Here is a 19623-nt window from a genome sequence, read left to right on the forward strand (position 1 = left end):
TGTCCACCTCAGTACATTGATCTGCATTATTCAAAACCCCACACACACACACACACACACACACACACACACGCAAATACACATGCATTTCCAAAACACACACTTCCCCCAAAGGTATTGAAACTGCTATTGAGTAACCGATTCTTCAATAGTCTCCTTTTGCACACATGGTCATTAACTGTGGTCTTTGCTCGTCTGTCAATGATACACACAATCATGGTGTGTACTGACAGGAAAGGATAGGCTGTTGGGTGGGGGGGGGGCTTCTCTGCTCCTCGTGTTTGAGTCTATGACATGCTTGAGCACAGCCCTCGCCTTAGGGGACACAGACACTGATACAGTGACACCATTGTTCGATCCATCACTAAGTAGCTGTACCGTCCAGAGACCTGCAGTGCAGTCAGATGGCTTCTCCGGTGTGACGGGAATGTTGGAAAATTAATGTTGTAAAGAATATCTGGGTTAATTACATTGATGCAAAACAGAATCTTTTGTTTTGTTTAAAAAAAAAAAAAAAAAACTCCCCTGGTGAAGGGTTAAAAAAAAAAGACCTTGACTATAGACTCTTCACCGCTCTAAAAGCCCAAAAGAGTTATTGTAGCAACACATGGCTCTGTTGGTTGTAATATTTTTAGGGCCAATTTATGCAGCACCAGCCAGGCCTAAATCTGCGGCTTCAAGTGGCCCTGCTTCAGTGTACAGTAGTCTGACCATATGTCTGTCCTGTAAGACTGAAGTCTCCCCTGGGAGCTGGGCATGATGACCTAAATGGCACATATATTTAGTATTTAGTAGGCTATTCCATGAGATGCATGAGTTCCTAGGCCCAGATGGACACCTCTCTCTCTCCCTCTCTCTCTCTCTCTCCCTCTCTCTCTCTCTCTCTCTCTCTCTCTCTCTCTCGTGTCCCCCGTCGTCTCAAAATGGATTATAATCAGCAATAACCAGTTATCCTTGTTCCATTGAAACATTAAACATGTGATTTATGGCGTTTAGCCTTATCTTCACAAGCCACATGTTTTGCTGTTTATTGTTGAGCGGCATCAAAAATGACTGCAATGACAGTAGCATTTGTTGCTATGGTGCTTTTATGACATGCTGGATTTTGGTTTTGGACATCACCACCACCTTTACATTTGGGCATTGAAAGGAGCAATTCCGCTTAGCTTCTCCATGAAAGAGAATCTCCTCTCTCGTTTCAGGGCGAGCTTCTCACCTTACATCCCTACAGCTTTTTTAAGAACGACAGACCTGTAACGCCTCCCTCTTTTATCTCTCCATCCCTCCATCTCTGCCCCCGTCCGTCATTCATAACACTCCTTTTGATTAGCGAACGACTGAATATAGGGCAGAGCTTCTCTTACTGCCCTCATTAGATCACATTGGTATAATGCCGCCACACTTGGAGGATTTTCCCTCCCTCCCTCCCATTCCGTTTTCTCTCTCCCTCCCTCCCATTCCATCTTTTTCTCTCTCTCTCTCTCTCTCTCCCTCCCATTCCATCTTCTCTCTATCTCTCTTTCTTTCTCTCTGTCAGCCTTTCTTCCGAAGGTGCTCTGTAATCATAGCTGAGTAGATCATCCCGCCTTGCTGTCTTCAGTGATTGATTTTCCTGTATGAAGGGGGGTTAGCTGTCGACGACTGCTATTAACATGCTGCACTGATCTCATCTCCATTGTGGAGTGCTTAAAGTAACCCCCCCATCAGGGAATATGGCCGTGGCGGAATTACCCCTTGTCCTAATTCCCATGTTCGGCAATGGAAGCCATTGGAGTAATTAGTAGTGTAGCATTGTAGCACCTTCACACTGATTACTGCCTTAAACTGCTTAGGAAACAAGACCCTAACCTTAACCCATTCGCGCTGGATGCTGCATGATGCAACATTGACCCTCCCACTGGATGCTGCGTAGCGCAACATTGACCCTCCCGCTGGATGCTGCGTAGCACAGCATGCTTTTTATTTCATGTTTCTAGGTGCTACAGAGGCTTAGATATTACATTTTGGTAGACGTTGACAATTTTTAGTATGTTTTCAGAAAACCCTCAGGAAATAAGGTTATTTAGTCTAGAATGCCATAGGATTCTATAGGTTTTTTTAGCTGGCATTTTAGGAGTAAATATAGATCCAGAGAACTGTAGAATGGTTTGAGGGGGCCCGGCATAGAAAAGTTTGAGAACCCTTGACTTAAAACATCAACGTTTTGGGCAGTATTTGGTGTTTGCATGTTATATCTGAAGTGAATTTGGTCGCACAAAGTTTGTGAAACACTGCGTTAGACCCTGTGGGAAGTATCTGGGGAATGTTTCGGATGCTTTTGCCCAGAGTCTTTCAGCGTGACTGAGGGGGGTGTGTGCGTGTGCGTGTGTGGGGGGCAATAAGCACGAGTGTGTGTGTGTGTGTGCGTATGTGTGTGTGCGCGTGTGTGTGTGCGTGTGTGTGGGGCAATAAGCGCAAGTGTGTGTGCGTGTGTGTGTGCGTGTGTGTGCATAGTGTGTGTGTGTGTGTGTGTGCGCGCGCGTGCGTGTGTGCGTGTGTGCGTGTGTGCGTGTGTGCGTGTGTGTGTGTGTGTGTGTGTGTGTGTGGCAATAAGTGCGAGTGGGGGGTGCCAGTCATTGTTTTTACTCTGTGTGGAGTAGAGGAAGAGGAGCATAACCAGCATGCTGAGATGACAGCTGAACAGATCATGTAGCCAAGATGAGTTGCTGAGCCAAGTTTTGAGTGATTCGTTCCTTTAGATCTACATGTTGCTCAGAGTGCCACTGAAGCCTTGGCAGATGTAGGAGTTCTGTTAGTTTCAGAGATCTGCAAAGAGCTCATCTCACTACTCAACCCTCTCTCTCTCTCTCTCTCTCTCTCTCTCTCTCTCTCTCTCTCTCTCTGCTGGTACAAGATGGTTAGAATGCTCTCTCCATCTCTCTCTCAAATTCAAATTCAAAAGGTGCTTTTAAAAGGTGCTTTATTGGCATGACAAATAGTTATATTACATGTATGTATTGCCAAAGCAATTGTTACATACATGTATCATGACATAAGCAAAGTGAATTGTAAACAGAGATGGGGTTTTTTTCTGTGCATACTGTACATGTGTGTGCGTGCGTTTGTGTGTGTGTGTGTGTGTGTGTCTGTGTCCATGCCAGTTTCTCTCTCTCTCCCTCCTCACTAAAGGTCTCCTAGGTTTCCGTTTACAACAAAGGCGGAAGCAGATTAGAACATATTTTTATCCTAATTAGGTCCCCATCAGTGTACAAAGGCTGCTGATTTCACGGCACATCAAAGATGCCGGGTGAATAGAGATGGAGGGGTGTGTGTGTGTGTGTGTGTGTGTGTGTGTGTGTGTGGCAATCAGTATGTTTTTGAGTATATTACTAAATTAGTAGTGACTTGAGTCTGTTTCAAATGAAACTTTAAGTGTGTAATCACTGTGTTTTATAGTGTGCCATATATTTTGACAGATATATTTTATTGTCTGTTTGTCATGCGTTGCGAGTTAGTCAGGCATAGCTGCAGACAAATGTAATTCCAAGTGTAGGACTAAGCTTAGTTGTTTGTACATTCAAATAGGTTTTCTGTACCTCACATTTTTGTGCTTGAGTTAATGTTTAACCAGCTAGCGGCGCCTGGCTTGTTTGGCAGCAGTGTAAAACTCACACACACCTCTATAATGTGTTGACGGTGGTTTGACACATACACACACGCACCTCTATATTGTGTTGACGGTGGTTGAACACACACACACCTCTAGAATGTGTTGACAACAACCACATCCTCTTAGCTGGAGCGCTGTAGTTGGATTAACTGAACGCTGACTGAAAGGTTGATTAATGAATAAAGTTTTTCAAGTATAGGATGTGTGTGTGTGTGTGTGGGGGGGGGGTGGGGGGGTTATTGCACAAAGTGAGTAACAAACACCCCTCCCTGGCTAGTGGTTGTACTTTAGTAGGACGGAAGCCTTTTTTTCTTGACATTGACATTAACATCTCTAGATTAGCTGAGAGTAATAACAGCAGCATGTGTAGTTAAGTAGAAGTAGGCTACTGAATTGGACCAACTCATAGGAACATGTGTGTGGTTTAAAGCGGGATTCAAACCAAAGATTCACAACGAGATGAGCTGCAACGCTATGAAACCTTGCAACCGCAGCTAGACATGGTGAATGCTTTGCGCTGGCTTGCAACAGCTGGCAATGACTTGCAACATTTAATTCTCATACACACACACACACACACACACACACACACACACACACACACACATACATATATATATATATGAACCTCCCACCATATGCTGATAAAAATAATTGTAAACTATCATACTATTAACTGCTGCTGCTGACTTGTAGCAAAGCTAAAAGTGTTTATGATAAAACAAAAATATGATCAGAAAGTAGAGAAGTAAAGTGACAACAATTGGCTTTCAGATTGGCCTAATATATTGGGGGATAGGCTATCAACAGTTTGGTAGAATGTGAACATGGTGGCTTTTTTCAGGCCACTGTCTCGCGTGGCAAGAGTGTTGCAAGTCTTAGTGACTGACTGCAGTGCTCCCAGCTCTGGTTGTTGATTTGAACCTGAATACATATGAGGGTCTCAGTTTATGACCGTTACATCATTTACCTGCTCACCAACTGAAAGAAAAACAGGAGACCCTTAAAATAATGCTCTACGTTTTGGTAAAAATGTTGCTGTTCAGGCATCAGTAAGCAGCTTGGCCAAGCAGGAATGAAACTACCTGCTGCTTCCTGAGCTCAGAGCTCTGGTTGAAGGGTGAAGTCATAGGGTGAAGTCATAGATGGGTAATTCAGCCAAGCATGCAGGCTTATACTCATGCATCATGGTTATTATAGTGCTTAGGTTGTCAATGATCAATATAAGCTTATAGCCTAGACTAGTAGAGCTAAATCAGTCGGACCTTCTGCAATTACTTCGGCTTAGGACATAATTACTTATAGAGGAGCAAAACTATAATATAATATAATATAATATAATATAATTGTTTATAATTACTAGGCTGTAATTACTTTTTTATTTGTACTGTTTTATTGTTGTTTGTTATTTGATTGTTGTTGTATTATTGTAAATTCAGGTCATTGCTTTAAAAGCGCTTAATGCTGAGTCAGTCTTCCCTGAATAAACAGCGGTTGATGATGATGATGATTATGATGATGACGATGACATCTGTGTTCTTCACTGGACGCAGACTGACCAAATGAGGCGATACTTCTATTCTCATCATCGCTGTTTCTCTCTCTCTCTCCCGCTCGCTGTGTTTGATGTGTGTGTGTGTGTGTGTGTGTGTGTGTGTGTGTGTGTGTGTGTGTGTGTGTGTGTGTGTGTCTCAGAGGTCGTACCTCAGGCTGGACACTCATCAAACACAGACTCCTCCACGGGGGCCTCTAATTATGCTCCTCTAAAAAGCCCTGCTCAAACAACACTCCTCTTTTAGGCCTCTTTCCATCTCTCTCTCACACACACACACACTTTCACACTCAACTTTTCTTCCACTTTTATCTCTCCCACTCCGTGCCCCCCCACCCATCTTCTCTGATAATGATGTGCTTTAATGGTGTTGTCTTAAAATAGGCAACAAGCACTCAAGAGGCAAGTAGGAGGTAAAGGAGCGATCTCGATAAAGGAGCGGCCGCTCTACAAAATAGAGCCCCAGTTTGCGCCTGTGATGCAAATGGCTCTGACCAAATCATGTATGGTTGTCATGGCGAGAGGTCACTCTGCATCCGTCCGTGGTCTGAAACCTGACTCCAGGGTGTGTGTTATAGGGAAGGTGGGAACAAGCTTTGGCCAAATGCAAAACCATCACTGCTATTGGTTTTCAATCCCAAGGTTCACACAGTGGTACAAGACTAATGTCAGGTGAGGTCATCCAGGACCAACCTGAAGAACAGGTTTCATTGAAAATGAACATGTGTCATTCCAGTAACAAATGTCATCTTTGACAGTTACACTCACACACACACACACACACACACACACACACACACACACACACACACACACACAGTGTGGAACAGGTCTGTCTTGTGGTTTAGCCCAGGTGAGTGTTCCTGCTGGAGGCTTCTGTTTGTTTAGTTTTTTTGTGGAGGAGGATGAAGGATGGGTTTCATTAGTGCTTTCACTCTTTCACTGCTCTCCCTTTCTCTCTCACTCACTCACTCACTCACTCACTCACTCACACACACACACACACACACACACACTCACACACTCTCTCTCTCTCTCTCCCTCCCCCTCATGTCTCACACATACACACATGAGATATCCCCAGTATTTACCTATTGATGTATTCTACCTATGAATGGTATCAATCTCCCGATGATGTAGGCTGTGAGTGGGACTGCAGTGTTGAGAGTGATGGTGATAATCAGGTGTGTTGGAACCCCCCCCCCCCCCCCCCCCCCCTGCTGTCTCCCTCAGTTCATATCAAAAGAGCGACAGCTACACTCCACAGGCTCTACCACTTGTTTTGTGCAGTTTTGCTCCTCTATTTATAGTTTTTTTTTTTTTATAGTTTATAGTTTATAGTTTTTTTCCCCTTGTCATTATTCAGTGAGGTGCAAATATGTTTTGCTCTCAGCTACTGTGGCTACAGCTGTGCTGTATGTTATTGTCTCTCTCTCCTAACTCACCTTCATATCCCTCTCTTCTCCTCCGTAGCCTGTAGTGTGGTCTGTTTCTTTTTCCCTCAGAGGTGAGGTGAGGCACTTTAACGACTGCGCCAGCGTGTTTGTGCAGTCACCTCTGCAGTTTTGTGGATGCCACACTGATAAGACATGAGCTTGGCAGAGGGGCGAGCACGTCACGGCCTATTGCGTAGCCGGCCACCAGGGCTACAAAGCACTTGGTGTCTTTTTTTTTTTCATGACCATGCAGCCAGGCTTCTCCAACCTCTTCCGTCCTGCTATCTCACCATTTCCAGGCCTCCCTCCCTCTCTTGCTCTCTCTCTCTCTCTTGGCCTCTCTCTCTCTGTCTCTCTCTCTCTCTCTCTCTCTCTCTCTGTGTCTGTCTCTCTGTCTGTGTCTGTCTCTCTGTCTGTTTCTCTCTCTGTCTCTCTTGCTCTCTCTCTCTCTCTTGGCCTCCCTCTCTCTCTCTGTCTCTCTCTCTCTCTCTGTGTCTGTCTCTCTGTCTCTGTCAAAGACACGGCAGATTTAACGTTACAGCTATATCCTGTCCGATAACTTGTGCATGCACTCTGTTTTTTAAGTAACTACAAAGCTGTGCCTTGTCCACAGAACAGCTACTCGGTTGGTCTACAATTACATGTGTAAGTGTAGCAGTCTGCCAGCAACATGTGTTGCTCTCAGGTAATTGCAGTGAGCATGTTATAACCTACCACTTGGCACTTGCTTCCTAAAGACTTACGGCTCAATGGTTAGGCTTCAGATGCTGAAACAGGCGAGCACTGAGACAAGCTACCTAATTGTTATTGCTTTCTGTGTCCCTTTTCATGTTTTGTTTTTGGCTTGGGGCATATTGTGAAGGGGTCGTATGTTATGGGGATGTCAGGTTAGCTGGTGTAATTGCGGTCCTTTACCGAACTACTGTATGGTTACAGTGCAATTGGGTTTATTCCTAGAATGCACATTACGGTTAACATAGTTTGAAGGCAAAAGGGTACACACACACACACACACACACACACACACACACTGTTTACATCTGTGGCTGTTTGGCTGTGTGTGTGGACGGGAGATTTTCCATTAGGAAGAGGATGAAAGGCTTACGGGAGTGTAATCTGTTGTAGGCAGGTGTTCATGTGTGTAAGTGTGGAGAGACGCAGATGCCGTTTCCATGTGACCTCATGTTTACACCTCAAAAGTGTGTGTGTGTGTGTGTGTGTGTGTGTGTGTGTGTGTGTGTGTGTGTGTCTCTCTCTCTCTCTCTCTCTCTCTCTCTCTCTCTATCTCTCTCTCTCTCTCTCTCTCTCTCTCTCTTCTCTTTTCTCTCTCTCTAGCCCCTTTTACACTGCCGAATTTCCCGCGAATGTATGTACCTTTATCCCGGAACGCCTGTTCTTTTTACACATGCCGAGGCGGAACGGCGGGTAGAAGTGTCCCGCCAATTTTACCACCAGGCAGGGTAGACATAAATAAAGCGAATAAACAAAGCATGAACTCCTTGAGCGTCTGTCCTAGCAAGCTTTTACATTATCACATTATAACTACTGTTAGCCACATAACATCTAGAAGCTGGACATTAGCGAAAATAGCTTAATGTTACTATTTAACAAACAAACTAGCAACTGTAATGACAATGAACTCTTACCTTTATGGTCTACAAGTTATCCACAGTCATCCATAGTTAGTCCACTGATATTTCCATCATGCATTCTTCTTGATATGAGCTAGTTAGAGATAGAGATATAGCCTGGCCATATTCTACGATCAAACAGGTCTGACAATCAATATTCTCTCCAGAAGCACTTTGTTGTAGCCTATAGCCTGTGGCCCTGGCCCAAAACTTGTGATGGCAGGCTTTACCCTTACAAACTGTCATAATATAATATGCGGTTTCTGGCATCCATAAGAAAAGCATTTCTAGATGAAATGGCTCATCTTCAGGTTATAGCAACGCTCACTTCTTCACTAAGTGACACACAACTTTATTTTCATGCATTAATTTGATTAACAGGCTAACCTACATGGTGATTTAAAGCACATTGAAGAGGCTTTCTGTTTATTGTATCACATTTTATTTTCAAGTTATGGGGATAATTAGTGATGGCAAAATCCCCAGTTCAGAAAATCATTTGTTTGTGTGTTCCCATGTGTCTCCTCAGGCCCAGTGTTGCAGGTCACGCTTCATTTTGCTATTTGGTCCCGCCTCCTGGCTCCTCAATATGTCGGCTTGGATGTAAACAGTCGCGGTACGAAGTACCAGGCTGGCAATGTTTCGCATAAAGACATCTCTTCCTGTGAATGTCGCGCGATCTCTGTGTAAAAACGACTTCTGTCTCTCTGTCTCTGTCTGTAGAGACCTCCTTCAAAGAAAGCAGGGCTCAGAAAGTCAGTGCTTTTTAGAAGAAGCGATAGATCTCCCCTGTGTCTCCCAACCGTCTTACTATCTTTATGGCTTTATCTCAGTTTCCTCTCTACCGTCCCAAAACAGGATCTCTCCTAAGCTCTGATGGCAAGAAGGGAGAGACTCCGTAAAAGAATAAAGAATAGAAGTGAGCTCGCTTTGGGAGCTGAGAGAGACCCATCTCTAGTTCCATGTTCAGCAGCCTCGCCCTCCTCGGCACTCCTGCCTCTGCCATTGTCAGGCTGGTGGTTTCTCCGCTGCTCGTGTTACCGTGGCAATGGGGTCATTTCAGGCTTCTCATCACCCCGCCAATCCCGGAGGGGAGGAGGAGCGACACTTGTCACTACGGTATTCAGAACCCTCACGGAAACGCCTCGGCACTGTGTTGTCGGGTCTCTTTTCGGAAACGCCATTGTCGGAATGTCATGCGGTCAGACGGGAGTTTGGGCTCCAGTGTGGGTCAGTGAGGGGATTAAAATTCCTTTTCCGTGGACGTACAATGAACATCCGATTCCCACGTCAGACATTTGAGAGACTCAAGAGCTTTGATCTAATACTAGCCTAGGCTAACTGTCCACTTTATTCATGTAGTGGTTTTCAAAAAGACTGAAGGTTCCAATTAAACGTTTACAACAGAAATGACAAAAGCACCATCACTGGCAAGACAGGCCGCAAAACAGAGCGACAGAATTGAGTCTAACTGATGAGCTGGTTACAGATGATGGTGGGTAGTGGTGAAGTTCTCTGGTTGCAGATTTGGTATTTTTGGCCAATTTGGTACAGGACACAAGTAGAGATGGAGCAGATTTCTGTTTTTGCCGTTGACCAACTGCTACAGTGTCCATGTCGATAACAGGACCATGGAACACATGGGCCCTAGCGGAGCTGTCAGGAGCGTGTTCTTGCCACCGATCGTGAGAGGCGAGGTCAGGAGGCTGTCTGCCCTCTCATATTACTCAGTTTCATGGAACCACAAGGGATTTAACCGCAAGCTGCATCTCAATGGTGTACGGTGTCAGGATAGGTTTTTACTAAGACACACGCATATGCACACACCCACATGCACACACACACACACACTTTGATGCTGTATGATACATTTTGTCAACTAACTCTATCATTTAAAAAAAAAAAAAGTTTTCTTCAACTTTGAACAGGAATAAGCCTTTTCAATACCAACAGAGTGTGTGTGTGAGGGTCTGGGGGCCTGTGTGAGTGTGTGTGTGTGTGTGAGGGTCTGGGGGCCTGTGTGTGTGAGTGTCTGGGGGGCTGTGTGTGTGTGTGAGTGTGTGTGAGTGTGTGTGTGGGTCTGGGGGCCTGTGTGAGTAGAACAGTGTGCTGATGGCTGTGCTGTGTGCAGAGACACAGGTGACCTTGTCCCACAGAAAGAGCTGTTCCCCAGGGGAGCTGTCTGCCTGCCAACTGGGTATTGTGCCACAAACAAACGTTGGAGATGCTTAATGCGAATCAATCAATATTCACTCCCCCCCCTCTCTTGGTTGCTTTCTCTCCTTTTATCCCTCTTTCCTGCTGTCTCTCTTTCCCTCCCTTCCTTTATCTCATTCAGTTTCTCTCACTTCATTTTTTCTCTCCTGATCCCTCTCTTTTGCCCTCTCCAATTCATCCTCTTCTCCAGCTCCTTTATCTCCTCATTCTCTTTCTTTCTCTCCCCGACCTCTCTCTCTCTCTCTTTCTCTTGCTTTTTCTCATTCTTTCTGTGTCCACCCTCCCTGGTGATTCTCTCCATCCAGGAGTTCTATTAAAGAGCTAAAGGTGGAACAGAGCTCTTGGCGGGTGGGAGACAGCGAGAGGCTGGCCTGGAGGATCTGGCTTTAGTTAGAGCTCTCTCTGTAGGTCTGCAGTTTTCTCTTTCACCATCTCTCTCTTGCTCTCTCTTTCTTTCTCCCACTTGCCTTCTCTTCGTCTCTCTGTGGCTTTCCTCTCGCTCTCCGTGCCTTGAAGCTGTTTGTTAGCGAGCACTGTGGGGGTCTTTGAATGGCTGCTTCTGAGGTGTGTGTGTGTGTGTGTGTGTGTGTGTGTGTGTGTGTGTGTGTGTGTGTGTGTGTGTGTGTGTGTGTGTGTGTGTGTGTGTGTGTGTGTGTGTGTGTGTGTGTGTGTGTGTGTGTGTGTGTGTGTGTGTGTGTGTGTGTGTGTGTGTGTGTGTGTGTGTGTGTGTGTGTGTGTGTACATGTATGCTTGTGTACTTGTTTGGATGGAAATTTTTGTGTGTGTGTGTGTGCGCTCGTGTAAGCTTGAGATTGGGAATGCGTAGTGTTTGTTTATTCATTCGGATACATGTGGATTTGTATTTTTAGTGGGTGATCTTGTGCATTTGGTTTTTGTTAGTGTTTTGTGCCTGTGTGTGTCCACATGGCCGTAACTGTATGAGTCTCTTCATAGTTGATTTGGTGTGTGTAGTATCTGGCTGGGAGTTTGTATGCACTCATATTACTGTGTGTGTGTTTGTGTGTGCATGCGTGTGAGCTTGTGTTTATGTGTGCGTGCATGTGTGTGTTTGTGCGTGTGAGCTTGTGTGTGCATGCAGGTGAGCGTGTGTGTGCAGTGTGTGTGCACATGTGTGAGTTTGTGTGTGCATGCGGGCGAGCGTGTGTGCATATGTGAGTGCGAGTGTGTGTGTGCGTGTGCGCGTCCCCGCATGTTAATACAGAGTGTATGCTGATGTGTCTGTGGGCCGGCTGAGCTGCAGGCGTCTTGCAGTGCAGAGAGCAGAGTGGGCTGGCCGCTGTGTGTAATGTGATTTGAGTGGAGCCGGCCAGTCGTCCGTCTGGCCGACAGGAGAGAAGACGCGGCACCACACAGCGCTGCTAATGACTCCACACAAGCACAGGGACCTCAGCAGGGCCTACCGCTGCAGCACGGCTCATGAACAACCTGCAGGGGAGAGAAAGGGAGGAGGTAAAGGAGAGAGAGAGACAGAGGGAGAGAGAATAAGAAATAGCGATAGAGGGATAGATGGAGAAATGGAGATGTAGTAGAAGGAAAAGACAGTGAGGGATAGAGATGAATATGGGTAGATAGATAAAGAGGGGAGAGGGATGGAAAGGAAGGAAGGAGGGGAAGCTAATAAAGATTTCGGAGAGAGAATGAGAGAGGGGGATGGAGGTGGGGAGGGAGAGTGGCAGTGGAGAGAGGGAGAGAGGAAGAGCCTGAGGGAGAGGAAACGGTGTACACAGAGCTGAATTACAAAGAGCCAGACACAGCTGAGAGCTGATGTTCTGACTTTGCCACCATCTCTCTCTCTCTCTCTCTATCTCTCTCTCTCTTTTTCTCTCTCTTTCTCTCTTTCTCTCGCTGCTTGTTTGTCTATGATTTAGTATTTTGTATCATATCAAGTACTGTTGTATGCAGGCACCCTCCTATTATAGTACTGTTAAAGTTGAACTGAGTTCTCTCTCTCTTTCTCACTCACTCTCTCTCTCTCTCTCTCTCTCACACACACACACACACACACACACACACACACACACACACACACACACACACACACACAGTGCCGCCGCTCCCACCACGTGCATCACACACCGTTCGTAAGGCACCCAAGGGGCACCGACATTTAGCCTTTTGTTAGCTTTACTGCAAACTGCGTTTCACTCTTCCTTGAGAACGTGCAAGAATGATACTTTTTAGGTCCTCTCCACCACGTACAGTACTCTAACCTTACTAACAGTACTCCACTTAATTGGGAATTGCGCGTGCAGGAGAGAGACTAAGAGAGTGGCAGATTCCAGCTGGCTTGTCATTGTGTATCTCCTTTTTAACCCATTCGCGCTGGATGCTGCATGACGCAACATTGACCCTCCTGCTGGATGCTGTGTAGCGCAGCATGCTTTTTATTTCATGTTTCTAGGTGCTACAGAGGCTTAGATATTACATTTTGGTAGACGTTGACAATTTTTAGTATGTTTTCAGAAAACCCTCAGGAAATAAGGTTATTTAGTCTAGAATGCCATAGGATTCTATAGGCGTTTTTAGCAGGCATTTTAGGAGTAAATGGGTTAATATAAGACATTTTTAAAAGGAAATCATGAAGGCAAATGCTGACCATTTTTAAACTCTGATTGAGTGAGAAGTGAGAAGATTGGTGAGAGGACTCTCTCTAAGAGAGCCTGCAATCAAAGTGATTTGGAACATTGCCAAGAATATAAAGACTAGTCTACTACTTTGGCTTTGTAGAATGGATTTGGTGAGTCTTCAATAATTTGTTTTCCAAGCATTTACATAAAGCATATGATATGGCCGACTGAAACGCATTCCATTCAGAAAGCTAGGTGGCTACCAGGCTCATAATTCGCTTTTAATTGCAAGCAGAAATGTGAAGCAACATGTCATTGCATACTTCCATCAGACCACAAAGCAACACGCTTAGGGCACCAAAATGGCCAGTGGCGGCACTACACGCACACACACACACACACACACATACATTTACCAAGTGGATTGATGCTCATTTTCTAGTCATGCTTGATAGAGAGGAGAGAGAGAGAGGGAGGGAGAGAGAGAGAGACCGACAGAGAGACCACTTGAAAGCAGAGTCCGGCCTGTGAACCTCCTATAAATGAAGACAAAACCCACAAAGAAAGTAATGAATAGAACAAATGATCTCTGGGCTACACATGGCTTGGGTTTTGGGTCTCCTCCCCTGGCACATCCACTCACTGGTCGGCGCCTTAATAAACTAAAAAGCCTTTGAAACACCCCATTAATCCAATTTATTATCATTAATTTGCAGTTGGAATGAAAGAAAACATCCCCCCCACCCCAAAAAAAAAACACACACGCACACGCAGACACACACACGCACACAGACGCACACACTACTTAAAGTCAGAGTTGCAATTGGGCCTCGGCATTTTTAAGTTGGGAAACCTCTGGCCTAGCGTATGCTGGAAGCGACCCTGGCCATCCAGCAGCCAATTTCACAAATACTTTTAAACTTTTGAACTCGACTCTAGTGGACTTATATACCGACCCAAATTAAGTCTTTATCATTTAACGTTGTTAGGCTATGTTGCATCATACATGCAGGTGACTGAATTGATTCTGCTATGGTTATTGTATTTAGCAGATGTTTCGGCTCAACTCCAATAAGTTGACTATTAGGCCACTTTCCTACGAAAATTCAAACAGAACCGTCAGTGACGTTTGACACACATTCTTTATTATTCCTACCCTGGAAATCCAGAGTTCTCGCGAGAGCACAATGGAATTGTCTCTGCAAAGAATGGTGCTGCTGATGATAATGTGTAATCTGGGGGATGTTTTTGCAAACAGTTTCAGGGACATGTTTTGTGCAACCCATAGGCCTATTTTGAAAACAAGTATAGTATGGGCACTTTAACCTCTCTCTGTGAGTTTGTGTGTGTCAGTGTGTGTGTGTGTGGACTCTTATCCTTCAGTAAACAGAGTTGGCTGGAGGCCATCGGTGGCTGCTAGCCTCGGCTGAGATACGCAAAGGGCCTGTGCTGACTCACCGCACCAAGCCGCACACTGGGCTTTAGAAATGCTCTTTTTTTGTTTTATTTGGTTTTGTCTTGCTTTGTGCTATACAGCATGCCTTACATTATTTCTCATCTCTTTCTCTGTGTGTGTTTGTGTGTGTGTGTGTGTGTGAATGTGTGTGTGTGTGAATGTGTGTGAATGTGCATTGTACTTTTATACATGTGTACAAGTGTGTTTTGTCTTTGTATGTTTTATTTTTATGTTTTCTTATTTTCTATTTTTGGCCAGAGACTAGATGCTGGATTCTGAGTCGCACTACTTTGGACATGAGCTTGACTCAGTAGCTCTTTTCTTTGAAGCTTGTTTCATTGTGTGCATGTGTGTGAGTGAGCAAGAGACAACAGGTTACTAATGACACTTGTGGGAGGGGAGTCAACACTACTCCCCTTCAATGGAATCTAATTTGGCTGACAAAATATGGTGAATTGACCATGGCAGATGTTGCATGTGGCATTAGTTGCTGATGTGGAAATGCTGTATATAGACAACCCCCCCCCCCTCCCCCCCCATAAAAACCCTGTCAGTTACTCTGTAAGTAAGGCAAGGGAAGAAGACAAGCCAAGCTATAAAGACTAGTCAAAAACACTTCAAGGTGACTGCCATTGTTCCGCCGGAACAATGGCAGTCACCTTGAAGTGTTTTTTGACTAGTCTTTATAGCTATGGTTGTCTTGTTCATTGCCTATACAGCAGTCCCTGAAGGGTTTTGTGGGGGGGACCCGGGGGGGAGGGGTTGTCTAATATACACAGTGATTTCAGATCAGCAACTAACTGCAACCATGCAAGCATCTGCCATGAGTCAATTCACATATTTTGTCAGCAAATTCCAGATTCCATTGAACTGGGAGTAGTGTAGCCGCAACTCCCTCAAATGAAGTGTCTTTAGCCCTAACCTGTTGTCTCTTGCTCACTCACACACACAAGTGGTATCATTCACCTGCCAACACAAAAGCCTAAATGCCAATGGCTCTGCGAGCGCTCATTTTGACCCGTGGCAGGATGTGTCACCTTGAAACATTAGCAGTCCTGACACTGCTTCTAAATGAGCAGAACGCAAATCAGGCCTCCAGTCACTGTGTTGCTTCTGATTGATGGAGGGGACCAATGAGCTTATGTCTGGGTCCCAATTGAGTGCGTCGTTCTGGCAAATTATGTAATTGACTTCACACACGCAGAGCGCTTTAATCTGATTAGCTGTAATTGTTCCTGCAACTGTTGCTTTTGTTGCGAGTGCAGTCGACTAGGACGTGGAGAAGCGGTGAGTGCGCGTCCGCACAAAAACGCTCTTTGTCAGTGGAGAGCCGGTGCTGAATGACCCTAACCTCTTCGGATCTTGTGTGTGCTACCTCTTTCCTCCCCACACAGATGATGCAGTTCTCCTGGGACAATTACAAGCGGTACGCCTGGGGGTTCAACGAGCTGCGGCCCGTCTCCAAGCAAGGACACTCCAGCAATTTGTTTGGTGAGTGGCGGTTTCGAACACACTCTTTCACACACTCTCTCTCTTGCGGTCTCTCTCTCTCTCTCGCTCTCTCTCTCTCTTAATTTGCTAGAAACCCTCATATTGGCCTTGTCTTCCATTTTAGCAGCATTGCATTACCAATCTGTCAAACCTGTCAATCCATAACATATTCCCCCTCCTGATATTCTATGGTGGAGAACGGCTGTTGCAATACTTGTAGCAAATTTTGTAGCAAAACCTGATTCAGGTGGAGCTGTTTTGTTCTCGTTCTTAAATAACAATCTCTCTATCTATCTATCTCTCTCTCTTTCTCTATCTCACTCTCATACACAGTTCAGATGGTTTAGTGTAGTCTTTCTGGCTGTGCCTCCTCGATTACTTCTATAGTAATCAGTGGACAGGTTCAATTGTGAATGAAGAGGAACGCTATTAGATCCTGCTGTGGTTGTTTGGTTTCCATTAAGCTGGAGATGGCATAGATGCGGGGAACTGCGTACAAAACAAGAGCCCCCCTGTCAGTCTCCCCCACTGTGTGACTTTTATTTTAGTAGAAACTGACCTGATTAAAAACGCAGCACAGTCGGATGCTCATCCTTATGAGCTCTTGTCTCCGACTTCTCGCTTGCCCGCCCGGTTGGTTTCTCGTCTTTGCTTTTATTTCCCCAGGCTCTCCTCTCCTCTCCGCTTTTCTCCACTTCTCTCCACTCCTCTTCTCTCCTCTCCACTTCTCTCCTCTCCACTCCTCTTCTCTTCTCTCCTCTTTTCTCCTCTCCACTCCACTCCTCTTCTCTTCTCTCCTCTCCTCCCCACTCCTCTTCTCTCCTCTCCTCTTCTCTTCTCTCCTCCCCTCTCCTCTCCTCCCCTCTCCTCTCCTCTCCACTCCTCTCCTCTTCTCTCCTCTCCTCTCCACTCCTCTTCTCTCCTCCCCACTCCTCTCCTCTTCTTTTCTCTTCTCTCCTCTCCTCCCCACTCCTCTTCTCTCCTCTCCTCTTCTCTTCTTTCCTCTCCTCCCCACTCCTCTCCTCTCCTCTTCTCTTCTCTTCTCTTCTCTTCTCTTCTCTCCTTACCTCTCCACTCCTCTTCTCTCCTCCCCTCTCCTCTCCTCTCCTCTCCTCTCCTCTCCTCTTCTTTTCTCTCCTCTCCTCTTCTCCATCTCTGTCTCATTCATGGTCAGATATAACTATTTGACCTCACTCTATTTCACTCGCCCTATGACCAGCTGGTGTGATCAATTCGGCCGTTAAATGACTCACTGCAATGAAGTGTCCCGGTCAAAGGTCAGATTTATTGTCCTCGTGCCAGTTCACATCACATTCTTGTGACCCGAAACAGCAGATCCAGGCAGACTTGGGTGGTAAATAGAATGCATTTGATCCTTCACACAGAGCTTCATCCGCTTAGCCAGTGGATAAAACAAGCATTTCCGCAGACTGGAGGTTTTGCTGCTAGCCACGGATGCCGAGCTACAGTAGGTGCCAGGTGCAGGTGACCTCGGGGCCTGAGACAGAACAGTTCTCTGTCTGACTGGATCTCTCCAGGTCCTGCCTGTTCTCAGCCATTTTGAGGGACGTCTTCTCGTGCACATAGTTAATTACTTACTTACTTGGGCTGTCTGTAGCCTGTAGCCTCCTTGCTTTTCTCTGTCACGTCCACGGGCAGGGACCTGGGTTTAAAGGATAGTGGAGAACATTGCCTCATCAAATATGTATCTGCTCTTTCTCATCTTGCTCCTCCTGGATTTAACTTCATCCCTCTCTCTTTGTCTTTCTGTCTCTCCATCTCATTCTCTCTCTCTACCTCACTCATTAGCGCAAACACACACACACACACACACACACACACACACACACACACACACACACTCACTCTTTATCTCTCTGTCCATCCGTCTCTGTGTCTTTAATGAAACCAGCAGCCATCTCTCTCTCTCCTCTTCTTTGTGAGCTGTTCCCTCAGTGGGGATTGATGCCTCAGCTTTGATGAAGTGTCTTAATTCAGCAGAGAGGAGACTGTAATAAACACACACAATCATGGCCCATCCTGTCACCCACACTCTATTATGGCACTCCAACTTAGGGACTTATAAGGGACTTATAGGGTCTTATTATCCTATACACAGTGTGTGTGTGCTTGCGTGCGTGCACACTCTATATGTCAGTGGCATCTAATCTTAATGACTTATCACAGTACATTGTACAGGCCACTTGGCTCTCTTTTTTTTTTTGGGGGGGGGGGCATTGTAGAACAGTTGTTTCCTGGTAAATAAGGGAGGCGTTTTATGGCATTTTATTCCCTCTGATTGATTTGGATACCTGTTTTAGTGTTCGTGTTTGCTCGCACATTATTAATTTATCACCAGGGCCTGCTAATGGGACTTTGATTTTGCATAATACATGCTAACATCTGCTCAGGTCTACAGTATGTTTACCTGCTGCAAGTGTGTGTGTGTGTGTGTGTGTGTGTGTGTGTGTGTGTGTGTGTGAGAGAGAGAGAATGCACACACACACACACACACACACACACACACTGAGGCCAGCTTTAAGTGAGTAGTCCTTTAATATCCCTCTATCAAGTTCAACACACTCCGCCAGATGCCCAATCCACCTGGAGGCACACACACACACACACACACACACACACACAGAGCCAGCCTACCAACCCTCAAGTCCTTAGAGCCCGCCGGACCATCTAAGACGGGCTGTTGGCTAACATCAGCTGGCACGCTACACTGGAACAGCATGCTGGTTCTGCTTAAAGTGAAGTACTCAGTGTGCAGTGGATTTGATTATTCAGTAGAGTAAAATACACACACACACACACACACACACGTACACATGCACACACGCACACACACTACAAACCTACTTTGCAGAGGTACCTGTGGCAGGGCAGTGTTTTAGGGCATCACTGTTTCCCTGTTCTCTGCTGTGGGGAAATGACAGGACTGAATGTTTGTCCCTTATAACAAATGGAAGGACAGGAGGGTCTGTCTCTCTCTCTCTCTCTCTCTCTCTCTCTCTCTCTCTCTTTCTTTCTCTCTCTCTCTCTCTCTCTCTCTCTCTTTCTCTCTTTCTCTCTCTCTCTTCATTCAAATTCATTTGTTACATAAATGTATCAGGACATAAGCAATTACAAAGGTATATACAAGGGGTAGAGTGAAAGTGAAAGATAGATAGATAGATAGATAGATAGATAGATAGATACTTTATTGATCCCCAGGGGAAATTCAAGGAAGGATTCAAGATCGAAGTGAAAGATCGAAGTGTGTGTGTGTGTGTGTGTGTGCGCGTATGTGTCCTTTGTGTGTGTGTGTGTGTTTGTGTGAATTATGCCACATGATTCTGTCATGCTGAGGCCTATTTATTGTCTTGTGTGGATTAAAGACCTCCCAGTTGTAGGCACCCAGTTTGAATCGAGGTCTCTTTGATTGGCTAACTGACAACATGATTTAAGTTGTATAAATGTTTTTTTTTTTTTTTTTTTTTGAGGTTTCCGTAACCGTAACAAGCCCGCATCAAACGCTGCCAACCAAATAGGACACAGATAACAATAACATGATTTCCGTTCACAAGAAGAAAGCCGCTTTTCTTATCAGCTTTTATT

The 19623-nt window shown here is 45.4% G+C and overlaps 1 protein-coding gene across 1 annotated transcript in view; it reads left to right on the forward strand.

Annotated features, from left to right (window-relative positions):
* LOC143110454 (mannosyl-oligosaccharide 1,2-alpha-mannosidase IA-like) overlaps positions 1 to 19623 on the forward strand; it is a 122532-nt gene that overhangs the window by 13822 nt on the left and 89087 nt on the right. The window contains exon 2 of the mRNA XM_076273350.1: positions 15924 to 16020. Within this exon, the coding sequence (XP_076129465.1) occupies positions 15924 to 16020 (97 nt within the window). The remainder of the gene's footprint in view (positions 1 to 15923; positions 16021 to 19623) is intronic.

This window comes from Alosa pseudoharengus, unplaced genomic scaffold (assembly GCF_046254945.1).
Source record: "Alosa pseudoharengus isolate Yale_2024_CS ecotype anadromous, Long Island Sound unplaced genomic scaffold, YU_APseudo_1.1 YU_APseudo_1.1_scf_7, whole genome shotgun sequence".
NCBI lineage: Eukaryota > Metazoa > Chordata > Actinopteri > Clupeiformes > Clupeidae > Alosa > Alosa pseudoharengus.